This window comes from Notamacropus eugenii, chromosome 4, assembly GCF_028372415.1.
Source record: "Notamacropus eugenii isolate mMacEug1 chromosome 4, mMacEug1.pri_v2, whole genome shotgun sequence".
NCBI classification, from domain to species: Eukaryota; Metazoa; Chordata; class Mammalia; order Diprotodontia; family Macropodidae; genus Notamacropus; species Notamacropus eugenii.
The window spans coordinates 162604147-162624081 of NC_092875.1; the positions used below are offsets into that span (position 1 = coordinate 162604147).

At 36.4% G+C, this 19935-nt stretch overlaps 1 protein-coding gene across 5 annotated transcripts in view; it reads right to left on the minus strand.

Annotated features, from left to right (window-relative positions):
- LRRC69 (leucine rich repeat containing 69) overlaps nt 1-19935 on the minus strand; it is a 171255-nt gene that overhangs the window by 37127 nt on the left and 114193 nt on the right. For 3 of the 5 annotated variants that reach the window (XR_011965853.1, XM_072603591.1, XM_072603590.1), the window contains one exon: nt 5600-6085. The exons of the other annotated variants lie outside the window; for them this stretch is intronic. Coding sequence is in view for 2 of the 3 variants with exons in the window: in XM_072603591.1 (XP_072459692.1) it covers nt 5975-6085 (111 nt within the window). In the remaining variant the exon portion in view is untranslated. Of the gene's footprint in view, nt 1-5599; nt 6086-19935 lie in introns of those variants that run through there. 5 annotated transcript variants of the gene reach the window in all.

Below are 19935 nucleotides of genomic sequence, written 5' to 3' on the forward strand. Positions count from 1 at the left end.
AACAACCCTGAGGCACCATCTCACATGTAGCAGACTGGTTAATATGACAAAAAAGGAAAATAATGTTAGAGAAGATATGACAAAATTGATGGAGTTGTGAACTGATTCAACCATTCTGGAGAACAATTTGGAACTATGTCCAAAGGGCAACCAAACTGTGCATACCCTTTGATCCAGCAATACCACTATTATGTCTGAATCCCAAAGGGAAAAGGACTTAACATGTGCAAAAATATTAAAGAGCCCTTCTGTGGTGGCAAAATCTTGGAAATTGAGGGGAAATTCTCATCAACTGGAGAATGGCTGAACGAGCTGTGGTATATGAATGTAATGGAATATTATTGGGGAATAAGAAATAATGAAAAGGCAGATTTCAGAAAAACCTGGAAAGACTTGTACAAATTGATGCAAAGTGAAATGAGAAGAACCAGGAAAACATTGTACACAGTATCAGCAACACTGTGTGATGATAACTATGAATGAGTCAGCTGTTCTCAGCAACACAATGATCCAACACAAGGGCAAATGATTCACAAGGGAAAATGCCATCCCACATCCAGTTAAAGACTGATGGACTCTGGATACAGACCAAAGCATGCTTTTTTTTTTGCTTACTTTATTCTTTTTTGTGTTTTTTTTCTTCTGATCGGTTTCTTTCTTCACAACTATGAAAAATATGAAAATATTTGTGCATGAAAGCACATATACAGACCATATCAAACTGCCTAACATTTTCAGAAGAGGGGAGGGGAAGGAAAGAGGGAGAAAAATTTGGAACTAAAATCTCGTAAAAATGAATGCTAAAAATTGTCGACATGTAATTGGGGGGAAATGCTATTAAAATGTAAAAAAAAAATCAAAGTCAACAAAAGCAAGACTTTTTTTTTTCTTTCTCACCAGCTGTTCTCTGGGCTCCTCCAGCAACCTCTTCAACCTGGAAAATCTCAGCCCTTAGGATGTCCACCTCAGAAAGATACTCTACCTGTGGCTCTTTCCTCTGATGGGATGCCTTCTCCCAGAATCTCCATTTAAGGAGGGCATCCAACCCAGCCATTTTTTCATCTCTCACCAGGCTTTGCTCAGCTTTTCTTCATCATCTCCCACCCTCATGCTCCCTTTTCAGCTTCCTTGAAAACTCCTCTTCCTCCTCCTACCCCCAATTTTCAGCTTCCTTTGTCTCTCCCCATTAGAATATAATAAGCTCATTGAGGTGAGGGACCATTTATGTTTTTTGCTAAATTTATATTGCTAGGGCTTAGCGCAATGCCAGTCACATAGTAAGCACTTAATAAATGCTTATTGACTAACAAATTTTATATGCGCCAACAAACAGCAAATGCAGTGCAGTGATTTAATAAACTATGAGCAAATGGGATGAGATTTGCATTTATGCGGGCAACCACTGTCATACGGTATAGTCTCACTACACAGATGGGTTTTGTAGCATTACTCTCCTTGCTTCATTTGAATGTGTAAAATCAAAATTAAAAAAATTTTTGTATGGAATTTAAAAATACTATAAAATCCCTGTTCTCCTCGATATCACTCATTTCAGCAAGTACAATAAATGTTGGCTTTGTGACTTTCCCCAAGTTACTTAATTTCTCAGTGTCTCAGGCAAGTCTCAGACCTGCTTTGACTGAGGAAGTTCTTTACCAGGAACTCTCTACCACCCATGAAGGTGCTGGGCTTGGAGTCAGAAAGGCCCAAGTTTAAATACTGCTTCAGATACTTACTAGCTATGTCACCATGGGCAAATCACTTTCTTTTTCTAAGCCTCAGTTTCTCCATGTGCAAAAGGAGGGGGTAGAACTTGATGGTTTCAAAGGTCCTTTCCAGAAATGATTCTAGGAAATCACATGCCCTATCCCAATACCTATTTCTATCATGATGGACAAATATATAATCAATTTAATAAGAAAATCTGTAAGATCAACTGAAACTAATCCAAAGACAATAAGAAATAAAAGGCGCAGAAAGACAAAATTAAAAGTCTAAATCCAGGCAATATCATCCATTAGGTTTTTTATTGTGATTCACAAATACTGTTACTGACAGAGAAGAAAATGCTTTGTAATTTGTAATAACAATGATTATGATGATAACAACTAATATTTATATAGTTTTGCCCAATAGGTGCTAGGAATTATGGTAAGCATTTTATAAATACCTCACTTGATCCTCACAACAACCCTAAGCAGTAGAAACTATTATTATCCCTGTTTACAAACAAGGAGACTGAGACAGGCATAAGTTAAATGATTTGCGCAAGGTCACATAGCTATTATGTGGCTAAGAATAAATTTGAACTCAACACTTCCTAACTCCAGACCCAGCTCATAATCCACTATAGCATCTACCTGCCTCTGTATAAATGCTTTAACTATGGATATCATGAAACCTAGTAAATTGAAATGAAAATAGAAAAGGGAATATACCAAATGTTTTAACAGCACAATATAACTTTTTCCAGACACACTAGATGTTTTTTAATAAAGCAAAAGAAACATTTTCAGAAATCGTATCTGTGACACCAACATCATGGTTTTCCTTTATAAAAGTTACTTGTGGAACTGGTAAGTATAAGCATAATTCAAGAGCTGGTTACTATTGTTATGATTAAATAAAAGAGTGCTTGGCAAATTACCTGTAAAAATTCTTGCCCAGAATTGTGATTTTAATTCTAACTATTCTCCAAGTTTTTACTCTTTCTCTTTTCTAGCCCAGCCTTCATACAACTAGCAAAATAATTTTTACAGAGGCACAAGTCTAGCTATGATACTACCCTGCTAGACAAAATAAAACAAAACAAAAAAACTCAGAAAATATCTTCATTAGCTTTTTACTTTATACAGTATAAACTCTTAGTCTGACATTTAAGGTTCCCTCATAATCTGGCCCTGTCTCCCATGCCTAGCATGGCACCTGGTACATAGTAGGCTTAACAAATAATAATATACAAAAATAATATGTGATATATACAATCATATATAATATATTAATAAATGTAATGTTTGCTGATTTATTTTAATTCTATAATACATCAGGTTGGCATCTTATACGCAGTTGTGAAATTTATATTTTTTATTTAACACTGAAAAATTTAGAACCTCCAAAAACCCAATTTCCTATTAAGTATATCCACTATAAGAACACTTTCTTGATACTGTCAAGTATTTCTCTATATAGGGACTATAGGAAACATACCTTCCAAAGACGCATTTGGTGTTTTTTAGGGGATTTTATGATCAGCTTAAATTCTTTGGGATGACTCACCTGGAGGCTTGGATATAGGGAAGGTACAAGTCTTTGTCCTTGTCCTTTATACTCTCTTTTTCCCTCCTCTTGCCATAAATCAATAGTATAAATTCCAACTTTCCAAATACAGAACTATTGAACTTTAGATGAGGAAATTTCTCTGTCAGGTAGCAACCAGTTAATATTTGCTAAACATGAACTACGTCTATGACAACATATTCTATCTTTGAACCAAGTTCTAGCTGAATTCTGAGCAAAAGTTATATATGGCTGCAGAAAAAATACTGAATTTTAAGTCAAAACACACTGGGCTTTGAATCCTATCTTCTGACACTCACTAGCTGAATGACCACTGACAAGTGACTTTCTAAAATGAATGGGATTAACTACAGCTACAGTACCTACCCTACAGATTTGGTGCGGGAAATTAAATAATAAAATGAAAATAAAAGTGCTTTGTAAACTTTAAAATACTATGTATAATTCTTATTGCCATTTCCTCCCAAGAGATCATGTTTTCTTGTTCTTGGGTTTTGGTGCACCCCATTGTAATTCCTTGTATTCATGTGATCTTCCTGCCATGGGATAGGCTCCAGGACAGTGTTCTTTGGGACTCTTCCTCATCTGTCTCTTTTTTCAAATAACATAACCAAAAGTTGACCCACCATTATCTACCCTCACAACAGCTCTCCTATAATTTCACTGAAGCTTTCTGGGACTGCATGTTGTCCTACATACTCCCTCAACCCCCAGAATTGGCATATTTAAATTGTGCTAAAGTTTAGTGAGATTTAAAAGATAAATGATTTCCTTTCATTTTTTTTATATACAGCAAAGGCATCTTGACACCTTCTTTGCTCATGCTTCCCTTTGTCCCACCAGGGAATAGATTTCCTGATCCATAACTGCTATATAACATGCCCTATAACCCCATAGGAGTTAATCTACTCATCTTTGAGATTCAGCCCTGGGACTGAGTTGTATAGATTGATGGGTGAGTAAATTTACCTACTCCATCATCTATACCCTGAGTTAGTCTCCGACCAAAATTCACATCCCCTCTACCAGGACAGCAAGGATCTGCCCCAAAGGAATATCTTGCCATATACCCTATTGCTTCAAATACCAATCTCAAGGAAAAAGTCATAATTGAGCTGAGCCAAGATGAAGGGGTAGAATTCAAACAGGTAAAAAAGGAGACATGACATATCCAGAACAGATAAGTCAAGTACAGAGTACTTGACTTGGGTACATTAAGGAGTGAACCATGGGATAATTCGGGTATACTGGAACCAGGTTAAGTTGTTTGGACTTTATCCCAAAGACAAAAGAGTATAAAGGGCAGTCGCTGTTTACAGGGGCACTAGAATTTTCCTGTATACTTTTAATATTTTGCTCAAGAATATGGGTCATGGGAATTACTGCAGTAAGCAAAGAAATATAGTTCCCCATGATCCCCCACTTCTGATATGTATTTTAAATTCTTGTCACAAAGATTTGAATGAGCTTTATGTTTGAGTTTGGTTTAGGGTGCCCCTATAACTGAGTCATGCCTGAACTTCAGAGTACATTGGAATTTGAAATATCTCAGCTTTGCTCCGATGGTTTAATTGCCAAGGTATGCCTGAGGAACTTCTTTGGCAGAAATGAATGTGTCCTAAAGTGACCTCTTAAAAGGCATAGATTTGGAAGCCAATTTGATAATGAGGTAATTATGCTGGTTTCTTTGTTTTTAGTAAGGTCTGCAAGGGAGTGATGATGGAGGGCAAGAATTCCCAGTACCATCCATAAGAGTATCACCAAAAGGATATGTGAAGAAACAGCATATTCCTGGTGGGTTTCCATATGAAAATACTGGCAGTTCCTTCCCCTTCCCAGCCCACAGCAATTTTGCTTGACTCAGCCTATGCCATGCATGCCACTGGGTTTTTACAAAATGTTCCCCTGTTATTCTGTTGTCTTTCAGAAACAATGAGCCAAATTCTCATTTACTGCTATTGCCCAAGTTCCTACCAGCTTGATTTTTATGCAAAAACATTTCTGACTTGTCAGTAAAAGTAGCCCAAGGAGACATCAGTAGCAAAAAAGCTTGAGTTTGAGAGCCTGTTTCTAAGCATAGTTAAGACTGTTTTTCCAAGTACTTGAGGTATTGCCCCACTTTCAAAAGAAGAACCACTTGAAATCTAATGGACACAAGGCAGATTTTAGGTTAGTCCACAAATCTCTTTTCATTAATGAAAATTTCATCAAAGAAATATTTTTCCCATGTTGAAACCTTTCATGTTACTATAAAATACCCATAAAACGAGTATAGCAGATTTAGCAGAGGAACTACTAAAAATCCCTTGCCATTTTTTTTTTTATTTTTAATCTTGAACAAGAAATATTTACATTTCAAGATCATCTAAAAGGGGATTGTCAAACAAAAACTAGTTGAGTCAAAAATTTGCATTGTAATTACCTATCCTACTGGAACAACAGCAATTTGGGTAATAATGGTTTTCAGAAAACTAAAAATGCAAGGAAAGGAAAACAAGTAAAACACAGATATGGCTTTTTATGTATAAATACAATTCAACTATTATTTTTTCTTTCATTTATTGACTTGGTTTAAATTAAGAGGAGAGATTCAGCACTAAATCCTAAGAAGTGGATCATCTGGGGATATAAATTACACCCAGAGAAGGCAAGCTGATGAATGATCTGCTTGCCTGTTTTAAAGTTTCTTAAGTCGAAAGAGATGAGGAGCTCGATTTTCAAAGCAAGTTTGGGAGCACATTACAGTTTCTAGGGGTAGTTCCTTTATATCAGCACTTGTCTTCCAATTCTAAAAGAAAAATAAAGTGCTCAGTGAGCATTGAATGAATAAATGAAAGGCAAATTTCCTCCAACTATTGAATGAATGAAGGAAAAATTAAATTTCCTTAGAGGTGTTATGAAATTTGTATGTAAATTACCCAAACCATTTATAGTTGACTTTCTTATTCTATAAGAGAGAGATAAAACATTTACTAATAAGAAAAAACTACATATCACTGAACACAGCTCATAGTACAAAGACTTTTCTGTATTATATTTCAAGCATGTTAAGGTGAACATCCATCATTTCTCCTAATTCTCCTTCTTCCATATCTGGAATGCTCATTGGTACCAACTCCAATATAATCTTATATGCTTTTTAAAACTCTATTTGTGCACTGGTAAAAATCTTGTACAAGGTGCCTAAAGACAAAGCATCATCTCCTTGGCCAACCAACTAGTCCTGGGCAGTGAAAGATTGGTTCATACACTGATCATTGTTATCATTAAGTTAGCAACTAAAAACAAATGTATAGGAGCTTTAAAAGCATAAGATAAAAATCTGTCCATCTGATGATGTACTGAAGAAATCAATAAGAATTCTTTAAGAGATTGAATGTTCTTAATAAATATAAAGATCTCTATACACCATCCTCAATAAAAATGCTTCAACTGATCTTTAAAATTTAATGTCTGATTATATTATTTTGTTTTCCAACATTTATTGTTATTCATTAACAACAATTAACATTTGAATTAACAATGAATTAACAATCTATTAAGCAACAATTAACACATACTCTACCATTCTTCTACTAAAGTCCTACTTTAATATCTTAATATTACCGTTGCTGACTCCGGGTTCTCAACCGTCAACACCACTAATCACTTTGAGAGTAAAAGCTGTGAAAGGTTGTGCTATGCTGGAACAGCTGTGTGTATGGTTCCCTAGCAAAAATTATCATCTGAGAGAAAAGCTCATCACTAAAAGGCTGACCACCAGGTAATGAATTTTCCACTGAAGCACAAAGTAGTTACAGTTCTCATGACAAAGGTAGTACTTGCCTTTTCATTGCATCCTCAGCATCAGCGGCATATCTTGCACACAGCAAGCATTTAATCAATTCTTATTAATAGAATGACTAGTCACACTAATGAAATCACAAATCTTTGGGAGAAATGAAGAAGTATTGACTTCTCAAATGGTCCCCAGCATTATACTAACCACAAAATGCACTGGTTCGATCAATAATCAATCAGTAAATATTTATTTAATCACCTAGTATATACCAGGTACTTTGCTAGATACTTGGAATACAAAAACAAAAAAATGAAAGAATCCTTGTTCTGAAAGAATTTACATCCTACTGAGAATGTTCATATTCTATGAGTTGGGGTACAAAATATTATATCACATGGAGAAACCTAGTCTTAGTGATTTTAAAAAATATAAAAGCATTAAATCATTCAACAACTTTATTGCTGTTACTATGTCCTTGGAATTGGGATAAATGCTAAGATGAACACTATTAAAAAATATTCCTTCACTTTGTAACAGTAAGCACCCCAACATACACAAGGGGGTCTGCTATCACAGATCCTTAGATCTGCATTCATAAAAGGAAAGATAACTTTTGAGGGGTTAAAAATCAAGCACATATATAACTCCCTTAACCAAGCACATATACCATTCACCTCATTCAGGGGAGTCAGCACCCTGAACTTCAAAGAAAATACAGAGAAATTAAAAGTCAACCAACATGGCTTCCTCTGTCTGAATTCAACAAGACAGTTGGACCCCAACTGTCTGACCATAGTTACTAGAGAGAGAAGCACTGACATCTGGGTTCTCAAAGCCAAGGGGCTCTTAACAACTTCCCAGAGTCCTCCTCTGGCCAAACAAACACTTCCAGTCAGTAAGCCCCAAAGTAATCAACAGACATGGCTTCCTCTGCCTGATCATAATTCAACAGACAGGTACAGCTGTCTGGCCATAGTACCCAGAGAGGGAAGCACAACATCTGGGTTCTCGAAGCCAGGGGACACCTTAGCAGCTTCCCAGAATCCTCATTTGGCCAAACAAACACTCTTACAAAAACTAAGCTCCAAAATAAAACCTCACCCTCAGAGTTTTTATATACTTTTTAGAGCCTGAGGTCATCGCATCCCTTGAGAACCAGTGCCTCGTTAACAAAAGGTATGGACCTTCTTACAAATCCTCTCAGGCCCAACAATGGGTGTGAAAGATCCTCCTCAGTCACATTCAAATGGAGGCATTACACTTCTTGATTATATTAAAACAAAAACAGGAAAAGATCCTATTTTACTTGCCCTTACACCCTTCAAGGAGGAAAGTTGAAGAGACAGAATATTAAAAGTTAATTTTAACAAAATATTTTTTAAAAAAACATTTCTTTATATGAAGCATACCTCAAACTGTCTCCAAATTTACACTGTAGAAATTGTTAATACTAGAAAAGCAGATGCAGTTATTCTGTGATTTAGAAATCTGTATATACAACACTGCAATGGTCTGCCATTTTGTTCTTCTAGCAATACAGACTGCAGGCTGCCCCTCCATTACTTAAAAGGTGGTATTTAAGAGTTTGTGTGACCAAGAAATTTATCACCTTGCAGGAAGCAAGGAAGGCAACTTTCTATTCATTTAATGGAGTCAGATTCCAGGTGATCCAAACTGATTATACCCCTGGAAGAACTTTCAATGTCAATAGATAATCTGGTAACAAAATAGGGAACCCTGCTAAGCTTGTCCTCAGACAACAGACAAATACTCTTATCTATCTATCACAAAGCCCATACTCAAAGTCCTTGCAGCATGGTAGGACCTGAAAGAGCTTGTGTCCTCCAAGTATAGTATTCCAGAACCCAATATTTAAAATACCATGCCATGATTAAGAAAACCTTGTCAGGGGTACTGTGTGTTATAAATAAAGAATGTCTATGAAAAAATGAAAACCTTAGCTATTGACTCACCTTCATTATAAAAATGTAACCAAGTTCACTAGGTAAAATCTGGAGGCCACATGATACATTAGAGGGTTAAATTCAGAAGGAGATGGTAAGGGTTCAAATCTTGGTCCTGCTATTTATTACCTGCATGACTTTGGGCAAGTTATTTAACTTCTTTGGCCTTCAGTTTCCTCATGTGTAAAGTAGAGGGTTGGACCAGATCATGGGTTCTTAATCTTTTTTGTGACATATTCCCCTTTGCCAGTCTGGTGAAGGCTATGGACCCCTTCTCAAGATAATGCTTTTTAAGACATAAAATAAAACATATGGGATCATAAAGGAAGCTAAAAATATTGAAATACAGTTATGAAAATATTTGTTTAAAAAGCAAATTCCTAGAATCTAGGTTAATCCAGAAAAGATGATCTTTAATGATGTTTTCAATTCTAAATTTATGATCCTCTGAACCCTAACTTTTGCCCTAGGAAGTATTAAGTAAGAAGTATTAAGTGAGTAATGTTAATAATAGTTTCTAATGGGGCAGGCACCTCAAATTCTCCACTTTCTTTGGTAACATCCTAGTTAGTTGTTACCTTTTGTCTATGTCCCTAACTTCACAATTTATGATAATCACATAAAACAACTGACAATGTCTAAAGGATGAAGAGGGTGGCAGAGGAGTCCAGCTTCTCCCACAGAGTTTGCCAGCATGGGAAGCATCCCCAGTGAGGTGATGAGATGAGGGGGATGGCATTCCATGGTCTGACAGACTATGATCCTCTTAATTTAATGTAGATTTGGACAAAGATTTCAGGTGATCTGAACTGACCACTCCACTGAAATAACTTTCAGCGTAGATGAGTATTAATCTCATCACCACCAAGAAGGGGGGGTTAAAGACTATATGTGGCCTGACTTCATCACAAGTAGGCAAGGGTTCCTGGAGTTTTCTTCTGGTGCATTTCAGGGAGAAGATGGGGTCCAGTTTATTGAGGGGAGTACATCTTTCCTTCTACTTTTCCTCTCTTCCCTGAAGACTAGCCACAAGAGAACAAACCCTGGGCTGTACTTGAGACCTCTTCCCTTTCAGACAATCATGGCAGACTCAGTTGCTAATAAAAATGGAGAGGGGTTAATAGTTATAATAATAACCCCTTGATTTCATAAAGTACAACCAGATAGTGAAGGGATCACTATGAATAATGCTTCACAATAGATATGGGATATTACTGGGTTTTAAAGAAGGAATAATATTTTACATGTATCTTCCTTGCAGAGTCTGGGTCTGACACAATGGATAATTCAGGATCCAAGGGTTCAAACCAACAATCTACTTAATAAAAGTATATTCAAATACCCCCAGGTAAAAATAGTTCCCAAGGCAGTTAAAAAGCACCTCAGGAAGATCTCAGTAAATGAAAGCAAAGAGATTTAAAAGCAAATGGCAAAGAGGTTCCCTGAGGTCTAAGGAGCTTGGGCCAAAGTCCTAAAAAACACTTCTAGGTTCTTCTTCCCCAGAAGACCCATAACTGGGTCCAAGATCAATCTAACTTGGGGCAAAGTTAACCTAAACTACCCTAAGTCTTCACCACTAGCTAACTTGCTCACAAGAGTTCCTACTAGTGTCCTGGAATAACTGGGGGACAGAGGGAAGAAGGAAGTGGGAAAAGAGAAGATGAATTCAACCAGTATCCTGGCCCACAACAAAATGAAAAAGAAAGGAACAGACATTCCAGACATGGGGAAGATGATAAGATAAGGATAAGAAGGAAGGAGCACCTGAAAGAAGACATCTGAAGAATCTGGGGGAGGATAGATGGATATGAAAATAATTAATCCATCATTAAGTGACAAACTCAAATATCACAAGCAGCTACAGTCAATAGAGATCTGGACTTCAAGTCAAAAAGGAAGTCTAGCCTTAGACACCAGCTGTGAGACTAAACAATCCACTTAACTTCTCCTAGCCTCAGTTTCCCCATCTGTAAAGTGGAGATAATAATTATAATACTTGAGAGCTACTATAAGGATAACATGAGGTAATATTTTTCTAGTACTTTCAAACTAAGCAAAATTTATTAAGCCCAGATGAGTTTTGCCATGTGTGCTGAGCTCCAGAAAAGATGCAAAGATGAAACTTGGTCTCTCTGTTTAAGGAGGATACAGTCCCATTGGGAAGAGTTCACATATATAAATAATTACAATACAAAAGAGACTTTGATAGCATAACATAATAAACATTTGCCAAAGTTTGAACTAAATGCCAACTACATACAAAGTATCATATTTATCCACTGGGGGACAAAAAGAAGATGAAAAAGTACCTGCCCTCAAACGGCTTATCATCTAACAGCTATCTGTCTACAACAGCTCTAATAGTTATCTGTCTATAATAGCTTTCCATGAGATAATATAAAATAACATAATGTAGAAGAGTTGAAATTTTGGTTGAAGAATGACAGTCAAAAAGCTGGTTGTTCTCTGCTGGCTTTCCATGAATGGATAGTTTGGTGCTCTCCCATTCTCCACAAGAGCTAATGAGTTTAGCAGGAGAGAAAGGACACTCCTCTGTCTGTTTGCGTTGAGGTCCCACTTGAAAAACTACAAAAAAACAGTTATAGCAGCAAGAGCAAAGAAAAAAATAGGTAAGGCTAGGAAAAGGAAAAAATGAAGATGGTGATAAAGTAAAGAAAAAGAGACAAATGGTGGAGTCACAGGAGGATCAGGACAAGAGTGAAGACAGAATCAGGAAGAGGAAGGAGATGAGATGCTACCCCATCTCTCTCTAATAATAAAATATTTAAAAAGTAACTAAAGCTTTTGTTTAAAAATTGAAATTTCTCTTCATATAAAAATGAGGAGGAAAAGAGTCATGGAAGACCAGCTTTGACCCTTCCACCATTTTGCAAAAGTCCAATTTCTCTTAAATGTGAGCAGAAAAAGCATTCTTCACTTAAAGGACTAGTACCGTAGCACCTATCCATTTCATGAGTCTGTTGCTCTATAGAAAATTCTTGACATGTATTCATTGCAACTTATAATTCAGTTATCAAAAAAGAGTTTGCTAATTTCCTGCTGCCTATTTCACATTCTTCAGAGCTATCTGGTTTTCTTTGCCCAGTGTCTCCATGAAGTGAAAAGTTTATTATAGAAACTATTAAAGACATTTTCTATTTCCAGTGTGGTTAAAGCCATTTCCCTTGTGTCATTAAAGATTGCATAGACAGAGTTTAGGTTGGCTCTTGTTGGGATTAGGAATGCAAGGCGTCTATGTCTCTCATTCCCATTCTTGGGGGTACGGTTGTTTAGTTAAAATAAAAATAATGTTTTGTTTAGCATTTTAGGGGCATATTTACTTTACCAAAGGCTATTATCAATTTGCTGTGGCAGTGCTGCTGGTGATTTTTTTTCTTCAACTTATTAATCTCTATTCCTAAGATTATATTTTCTGAGCACCCAGTATAATTTCCTGGAACTTTCTATGGAGATAAATTTACCTCCCCCTTCCACCCTCACCCCCTCCCCATGCCTTAGAAGTGCTTTGCAAAACACTTTCCCACTGACAGTCATTATTATCTTAGGAATGTGTACATGGAAATAGGAAAGCTACAAAACTGCTAACTCTCAGCATCCAACTGAAGGCCTCTGTTCATTGTCAGCATCATATAAGTACTGCGGAAGATGTCATCTACAAGGTCATTTTAAGTGGGGAGTAAATTAAGGGGAACAATGTTAGGTTTTTCCTTAAAACCACTTCTTTTTATAAACAAATTAAAATTTCATAACACTATCAAAGAAAATAATTATTATTACTCTCATTTAAAGAGCAAACAAGCAGAAATCAAGTAATTCTTTCTTGACAGTATAATCATGTCATATTCAGGTAGAAGGAAAAGAAATCTGTTTACCTATCCACATCTGGAATTAATTTTTTTTTCTGAGTATATTGTTTTAGCAAAAATTCCATAAAACGAAAACATATTCCAAATGGCCAAACTTCTGATTACTTGTTCAACTCTGTTTTCAACAAAAGGAACATAATCAGAGTAATAGAGCCATAGCTAGTACTGGGAGCCCCAAGCTTTACTCCAGGATGATGACATGGGACTTCCATTGTCCCTACCCTCACCTCCACCATCCTCACTATACAAAGAGATTAGCATGATCACCTCTGAGCCCCTGACCTGGAAGTCCACTTGTTGGAGACTCCTGCCTCCGTGCTTCTCTTTCAGAGGGTAGTTTCCCCTAAACACAACCTGTCACTCACCAAATTAAATTTATATCAGAATTACTAATTACTGCTCTGACCTCAGAGGTTCCTAGGATTATATATTTGAAGCCAGAAGAGACATCAGAGAACCTTGAGCCTAATCCTCAATTTTTACAGATCTGGAGACAAACTGAGGGACACTGATTTACCCATAGTCATACAGATAATAGTCACAGAGCTGGATTTGGAACAAAAGTCCTTTGACTTCACCGTTGGTGTTCTCTCCACTACTGAGAATCCTTGTGCCAGAAAAGCAATCTCCACTACAAAGCCCCCAATAAGTGGTCATCAACTCTCCCCTCAAATACCTTGAGTGAATGGGAGCTCCTCATTTCCTGAGGCAGCCTATTCTAGTTTTGAATACCTTTAATTGCTAAGGAAGACTTTTCTTATATAAAATCTAAATGTACCTTTTCTTCCCTCTTGGGCTAAACAGGGGAAGACTAATTGCTCTTAATGATAATAGCTAATGTGTATGTATTATACTTTTAAGGTTTGTGAAGGACTTTACATACATTACCTCATTGGATCCTCACAACAATCCTGTAAAGGTCCTAATACTATCCCCATTTTGCAGATAAGGAAACTGAGGCTGATCGAGGTTAAACAACTTGCCCAGGGTCACATAACCAGAAAGTACATGACACAAGATTTGATCAAGTCTTCCTAACTCTGCGTGGAGCATATGTCACCTAGCTGCTTCTTGCATGGAATAACTTTTCAAATACTTGACGGCAGTTTTCATGTTTCTCCTTCCCCTCAAGAGTTCTTTTCTCCAAACCAAATACCCATAGTTCCTTTAATCAGTGAATGAATAAAACTTCAATACTCTGGTTTCCTTTGTCTTAACATTCTCTAACTCAGGTCCTTCTTAGGTCATACCCAAAATGGAACATAATATTCCAGATGCTATCAGGCCAGGGTAGAATAATATTAACAACTACTATTACTACTACTACTGCTACTACTGCTACTACTACTACTACTACTACTACTACTGCTGCTGCTACTACTACTACTACTACTACTGCTACTACTACTACTACTACTGCTGCTACTACTACTACTACTACTGCTGCTGCTACTACTACTACTACTACTGCTGCTGCTACTACTACTACTACTGCTACTACTGCTACTACTACTACTGCTGCTACTACTACTACTACTACTGCTACTGCTACTACTACTACTACTGCTGCTGCTACTACTACTACTACTACTGCTGCTACTACTACTACTACTACTACTACTACTGCTGCTGCTACTACTACTACTACTACTACTACTACTACTACTACTACTACTACTCCCTACCACCATCACCACTACCACTGACATTCTACTCTGAGTGTATCTTGCATATACCAATTTATGTCCATGTCTCACCCATGAAAACATACAATCCTTGGGAGTAGAAACTACTTTTTGGTTTTTTTTTTTCCTTTATATCCCTAGTACAATGAATGCCTGGCACATAAAAAGTGCTTAATAAAAACTTGCTTGTTTGATTGATAGATATAAAAGTACATGACATTCATTCTCATTTGACCCTCATAGTAAGACTAAGAAGTATATACTGAAGATATTTTTGTCCCCATTTTACCATGAAGAAACTATCAGAAGAGAGTAGCAGGGCCTCTCTGGACTCCAAGTCCAAAGTACTTTCTATTTATGTTATCTATGTGGCAATAGTATCTAAAGAAAGATGCATAATATTCATGCCTATATTTTAGGCAACCTTTGACTCTTATAAACTTACTGTGTCCTTCAACTGTCAGGTATTTATTGCTTTGTATTATTTGTATTTGTATGATTTGCAACTAGATTGTAACTTCCTTGGGGACAGAGAAAATATCGTATGCTTCTTGCTTACTGCTTGAAACATTTTGACCAATCTGAGCTGAAAATTTAGAATACGATAATCCTGATTAGATTATTCCAAAACTGTCTCTTGTTTTAAAAGCAGTTTGAGAGAGTGTAGAAAAGGAAAAAGGACCCACATGTACAAAAATATTTATAACAGCTCTTTGTTGTAGAGGCCAAGAATTGGAAGTTGAGGAGATGTCCATCAATTGGGGAATGGCTGAACAAGCTGTGATATATGAATACAATGGAATACTATCATTGTAAGAAATTATGAGCAGGTGGATTTCGGAAAAACCTTAGAAAGACCTGTGGGAACTGATGCTGAATGAAGTGAGCAGAACCAGGAGAAATTGTACACAGTAACAGCAACACTGTGGGATGACCAACTCTGATAGACTTAGTTCTTCTCAGCAATATAATGAACTAAGACAATTCCAAAAGACTCAAAATGGAAAATGCTATCCACGTGCAGAGAAAGAACTATAGAGTCTGAATACAGATAGAAGCACTCTATTTTCTCTTTTTTTTTCTTTCTCATTTTTCTCTTTTGTTCTGATTCTTCTTTCACCTATGATTAATGTGGAAATATATTCAGTATGATTGTACATGTACATCCTATATCAGATTGCAGGCCATCTTGGAGAAGGGGCAAAGGAGGGAGGGAGAAAAAAAATCAGAACTCAAATCTTAAAAAAGTGAATGTTGAAAACTAATTAGAAAAAAACAAAATACTATTAAGGAAAAAATAAAGATATTGAAGTGGATTGCAAAAACAAATAAATAAAAGCACTTTGAACTGCTACAGTACAGATAAATAAATATACACACATAACATTAACAAAGCCAGATGATGGACTTTAGATTAACTCTGGTTGGGAGTTGGGGAGCAAAGGGGAAAACGGAACTAAAATAGCTGATGAATACCCATGAGTGTAACCCTGACTACAAAGCAATCCTAACAACTCCTGTCTTGAGCAATATCTAATCTGCTCTTATTGGCATATTCAAATGTACCTAAGATTCCACTTACTTTAGAAAGGTGACATTTGCAGGAAGCCTATGCTACCTTTCCCTTTCTCAGCATAAAACTACAGTATCACTAAAATCTGGGAAACATTAGAAACTCGTCTGGATATAACCTGAGTAGAACCAGTCACCTGAAATGCAACTGAGATGTGTTTTTTTATTCCTCTGAACCAAACCAAAGCAGTGACTCAGTGGGGCAGAGAACCTGTGTATCATATGTGTTGTCCTCTTCCTTGGTTGAGGATGCCCATCAAATTAAGGGCTCTCAACAAAACCTATCATTACATCCACTGAAGGTAAGGTTTTCTTCCATTTCAGACCTCACTATGTATGTCACCAGTCATCCAGTTATTAGAGTAGTCAGTTCACCTAAAGATTTCTTATTTGGAACATGACATACTCAATGTCCAGTGAATTCTTAAATGAGTGGACACCTTGGCTATCTACTGCTTCAAGTCAAAAACACTTCTTGGATGCATTGGAAAAAACAGATCCTTTAGATAACTACAACACCATCCAACAGAAGAAACAGGATGTGATTTTTGAGGGATATGAAGGATTCCATGGGGATAGATCAGACAGATAAGCAGACAAATAAAGCATTTACTAAGCACTTACCAAGTGCTAGTCACAGGGAATACAAATGTAGTCCCTATCCTCAAGGAGCTGATATGCTAATGCGGAAGACAATACAAAAAAGGAGGCTGAAAATCCTGGGTAAAGTGGAGTAGTCCAAAAAGTCAAGGGTTAAGCTGGGCTGGAAGTAGCCATGGCTGGCATGGCTACTTTCTCAAGTGGAGGCTCTGGGGAGGAACTCATAGATCAGAAGAAAAGACCCCAGGGATTAAGGTATTACCAGAGTGAGAAAGTTATTGGATAGAGAAGTAATCCAGGGAGTCATGAGGTAACCAAATTTGAAACGAAGAACAAATAAAAAAGACAATACATTTGGTTGGACAAAATGAGAACCTTATATCCTCCCCTTGAGTTTTCATAACAATGAACACGCATTTATCATCACTGCTGTTTACAATATGAATTGACACTCTCTAGATCTTTTTGAATGTGTAGTTTAAACTGAATTGACTGCTGAATAATCAGCATTGAAAAGTCACACTGATCTTTCTAATCAAGTTACTTAGATTATAAGCTTTGTCAATGTATGCCAGGGGTATCTAGAATGGAAATAACTTGTTGTAAAGTAGGATCTTATATTAGAAGTAATGAGTAAAATTATGAAAATATAATCTTCTGCATGCTTCATTACTGGCAGCTTGTCATAAAAAATGGAACTAGGGTTACATTACAAGTACTTTCATGAGGCAGATTGTGTTTTCACGCATTTGTAGTGAGGTTCATTCAACTGAATCTCTTTTGAGGTTAGTTTTAATTACATTACATCATTCAATGCAGGGTTGAGAGTTCATTTTGCAAACTGTTCATTCCCTAAACTCCTCCACTTTAAGAGGATCTGGGGAAATGTTAAACTCAACTAATGTAACTATAAGAAATGAAAACTATCAAATGCATATCTTGGGCATGGGGTGACTCAAGTGTTTTGTAAGAGGTTTATGAGAATTTTTATGTTATCTCTGGGTCATTAGTTCAAACGTGGCCCAGGTTGGTAGTGACTAAAGTGAGATCTATCTGTTCCTATTTCAGGTCTTAGTCACTGCTGAGAAAAACAATTGTTTTAAAATTATTGATGATACTAAAACAGGTAATAGTTAAGTAAATCCGTTGCTTTAGAAATAAAAACTATTCCTATTATTGCTATGAGGAAGGATTCAAATAAAGAATAATAAAATAAATTTTATTTAATAGGAACTATGAAAGGAGTAGGAAAAAATATTCAAAGACCATTTTCCATACACCACCATAACATTTCATAAGTACAACAACATGACAATGTTAGATGAAACAAGGTGCAGATGCTGGATCTGGAATCAGAAAGACCTACATTTACAATCCTGCTTCAGATAGTTACTAGCAGTGTCACCTTGGGTAAATCATTTAGCCTCTATCTACCTCAGTTTTCTCATCTATAAAATAGGGGTAATAATACAGCTAACTCCCAGGGTGGTTGAGAGGTAAAATAAGAAAATATTTGCAAAGCATTTTGCAAACTTTTAAGGGCTATTTAAATACTAGCTGTTCTTATATTATTATTAACATCATGATCATTATTAACCACCTTAAAGGCCATCTGGTCTACCTCTGCTTTACAAATAAGAAAACTAAGGAGCAGAGAGATTACCTGTATCTAAAGTCACACAGGTATTGTGGTAGAGGGAGGCTTTCAGCCCAGGGTCTAAAATGAAGGAGTTGGATTAAATGGCCTCTGTCATCTATTCTGGCTCTAAAAGTCGAATCCCAGGATCCTGTGACCCTGTCATCCCATATCCAACCACACTTCTTCCATGATACCTTACTGCTTCTCTAACATTAGAAACTGGTTTTCTTCTCATGGTTGAATAGACAAAAGAAGGTCAGCACTTTGTTAAACTTAGTTCCTAAAACAAGTCAATTTCAGTGAAGCTGAGGCAGGTTTGGAAAATTGGAAGCATACACTTGAAAAACACATATCCCTTGTTTCAACTGTCCACAAGAAGCATTACTTTTTCTACTGTAAACATGTGACCTAACTTCATTTAAAAAAGATGTACATCTCATGGAGAAGGGTAATTTCTACCATTAATAAATATGCATCTATATAATATGGTATTAAAAAGTGTACCTCTTTGGTGCCTCATCATTATTGTTATTGTTGTGAATAGCTAACATTTTCATAGTGCGTTAAGGTCTGCAAAGTGCTTTACAAATGTTATGATTCTCACAACAATTCCGTGAGGCAGGCACTATTATTACCCCCATTTTACAGATGAAGAAACTGAGAAAGACAGAGGTTAAGTAACTTGGCCAGAGTTACACAGCTTGTAAGCATCTGAGGCAAGATTTGAATTCTTCTTCTTAATTCTAAGTCCCATGCTCCATTCACACTGCTCCACCTAGCTGCCTGACACCTTGGTGTCAGATCATACTTGCTGATTTTCCCAGATTCACTTATGTAAAATGTCTTTTTACCTATTTACAAATTTACAAGATTTTGACTATTTCCAATGTTGATATACTTTTCCTGTTTAAATATCATTTTCTCTTTAAAGAAAAGATAAAAAGGCAGTTCATCTACAATGTTAGATCATAAATGGTTTGCTCTGCCTTGAATTTAATAATGGGCTACTACTGATCCTTGTTATATATATATATATATTGAGGTCTCTTGTTAAGTATATTTATGGCTTCACTTACCTGAATGTCCCCTGGCTTGGTTGCTGTTTATGTTTTCCAACATGACTATATGTCACTTTTCAGACATTGATCTCCAACTCCCTTTTAATTTTCAACATGTAATTTCTCCTTTATTTGTTCTCTTCCCTTTAGGCCCTTTTTTCTTTCTTTCTTGAGTATATAAATAATATCCCAGTACTAAGCAAATCCCAGAAACACTCACTGGGATCCACTTTTCACCACCAGAAATATTCTGCTTCCTAATAACCATGCTACTTTTCCCCTATTATTTACAAGTGTTCATGAGGTACAATCATTTTCTCATTATTACTCACCTTTACATCTCAATACTTTTTCTCATTATCAAGATTAAAAACATATGCCAGATTTATAAAACTCCATGAAAATTTACTTCAATATACACCCCTTAAATGTATACCTTACTAATATGTTCA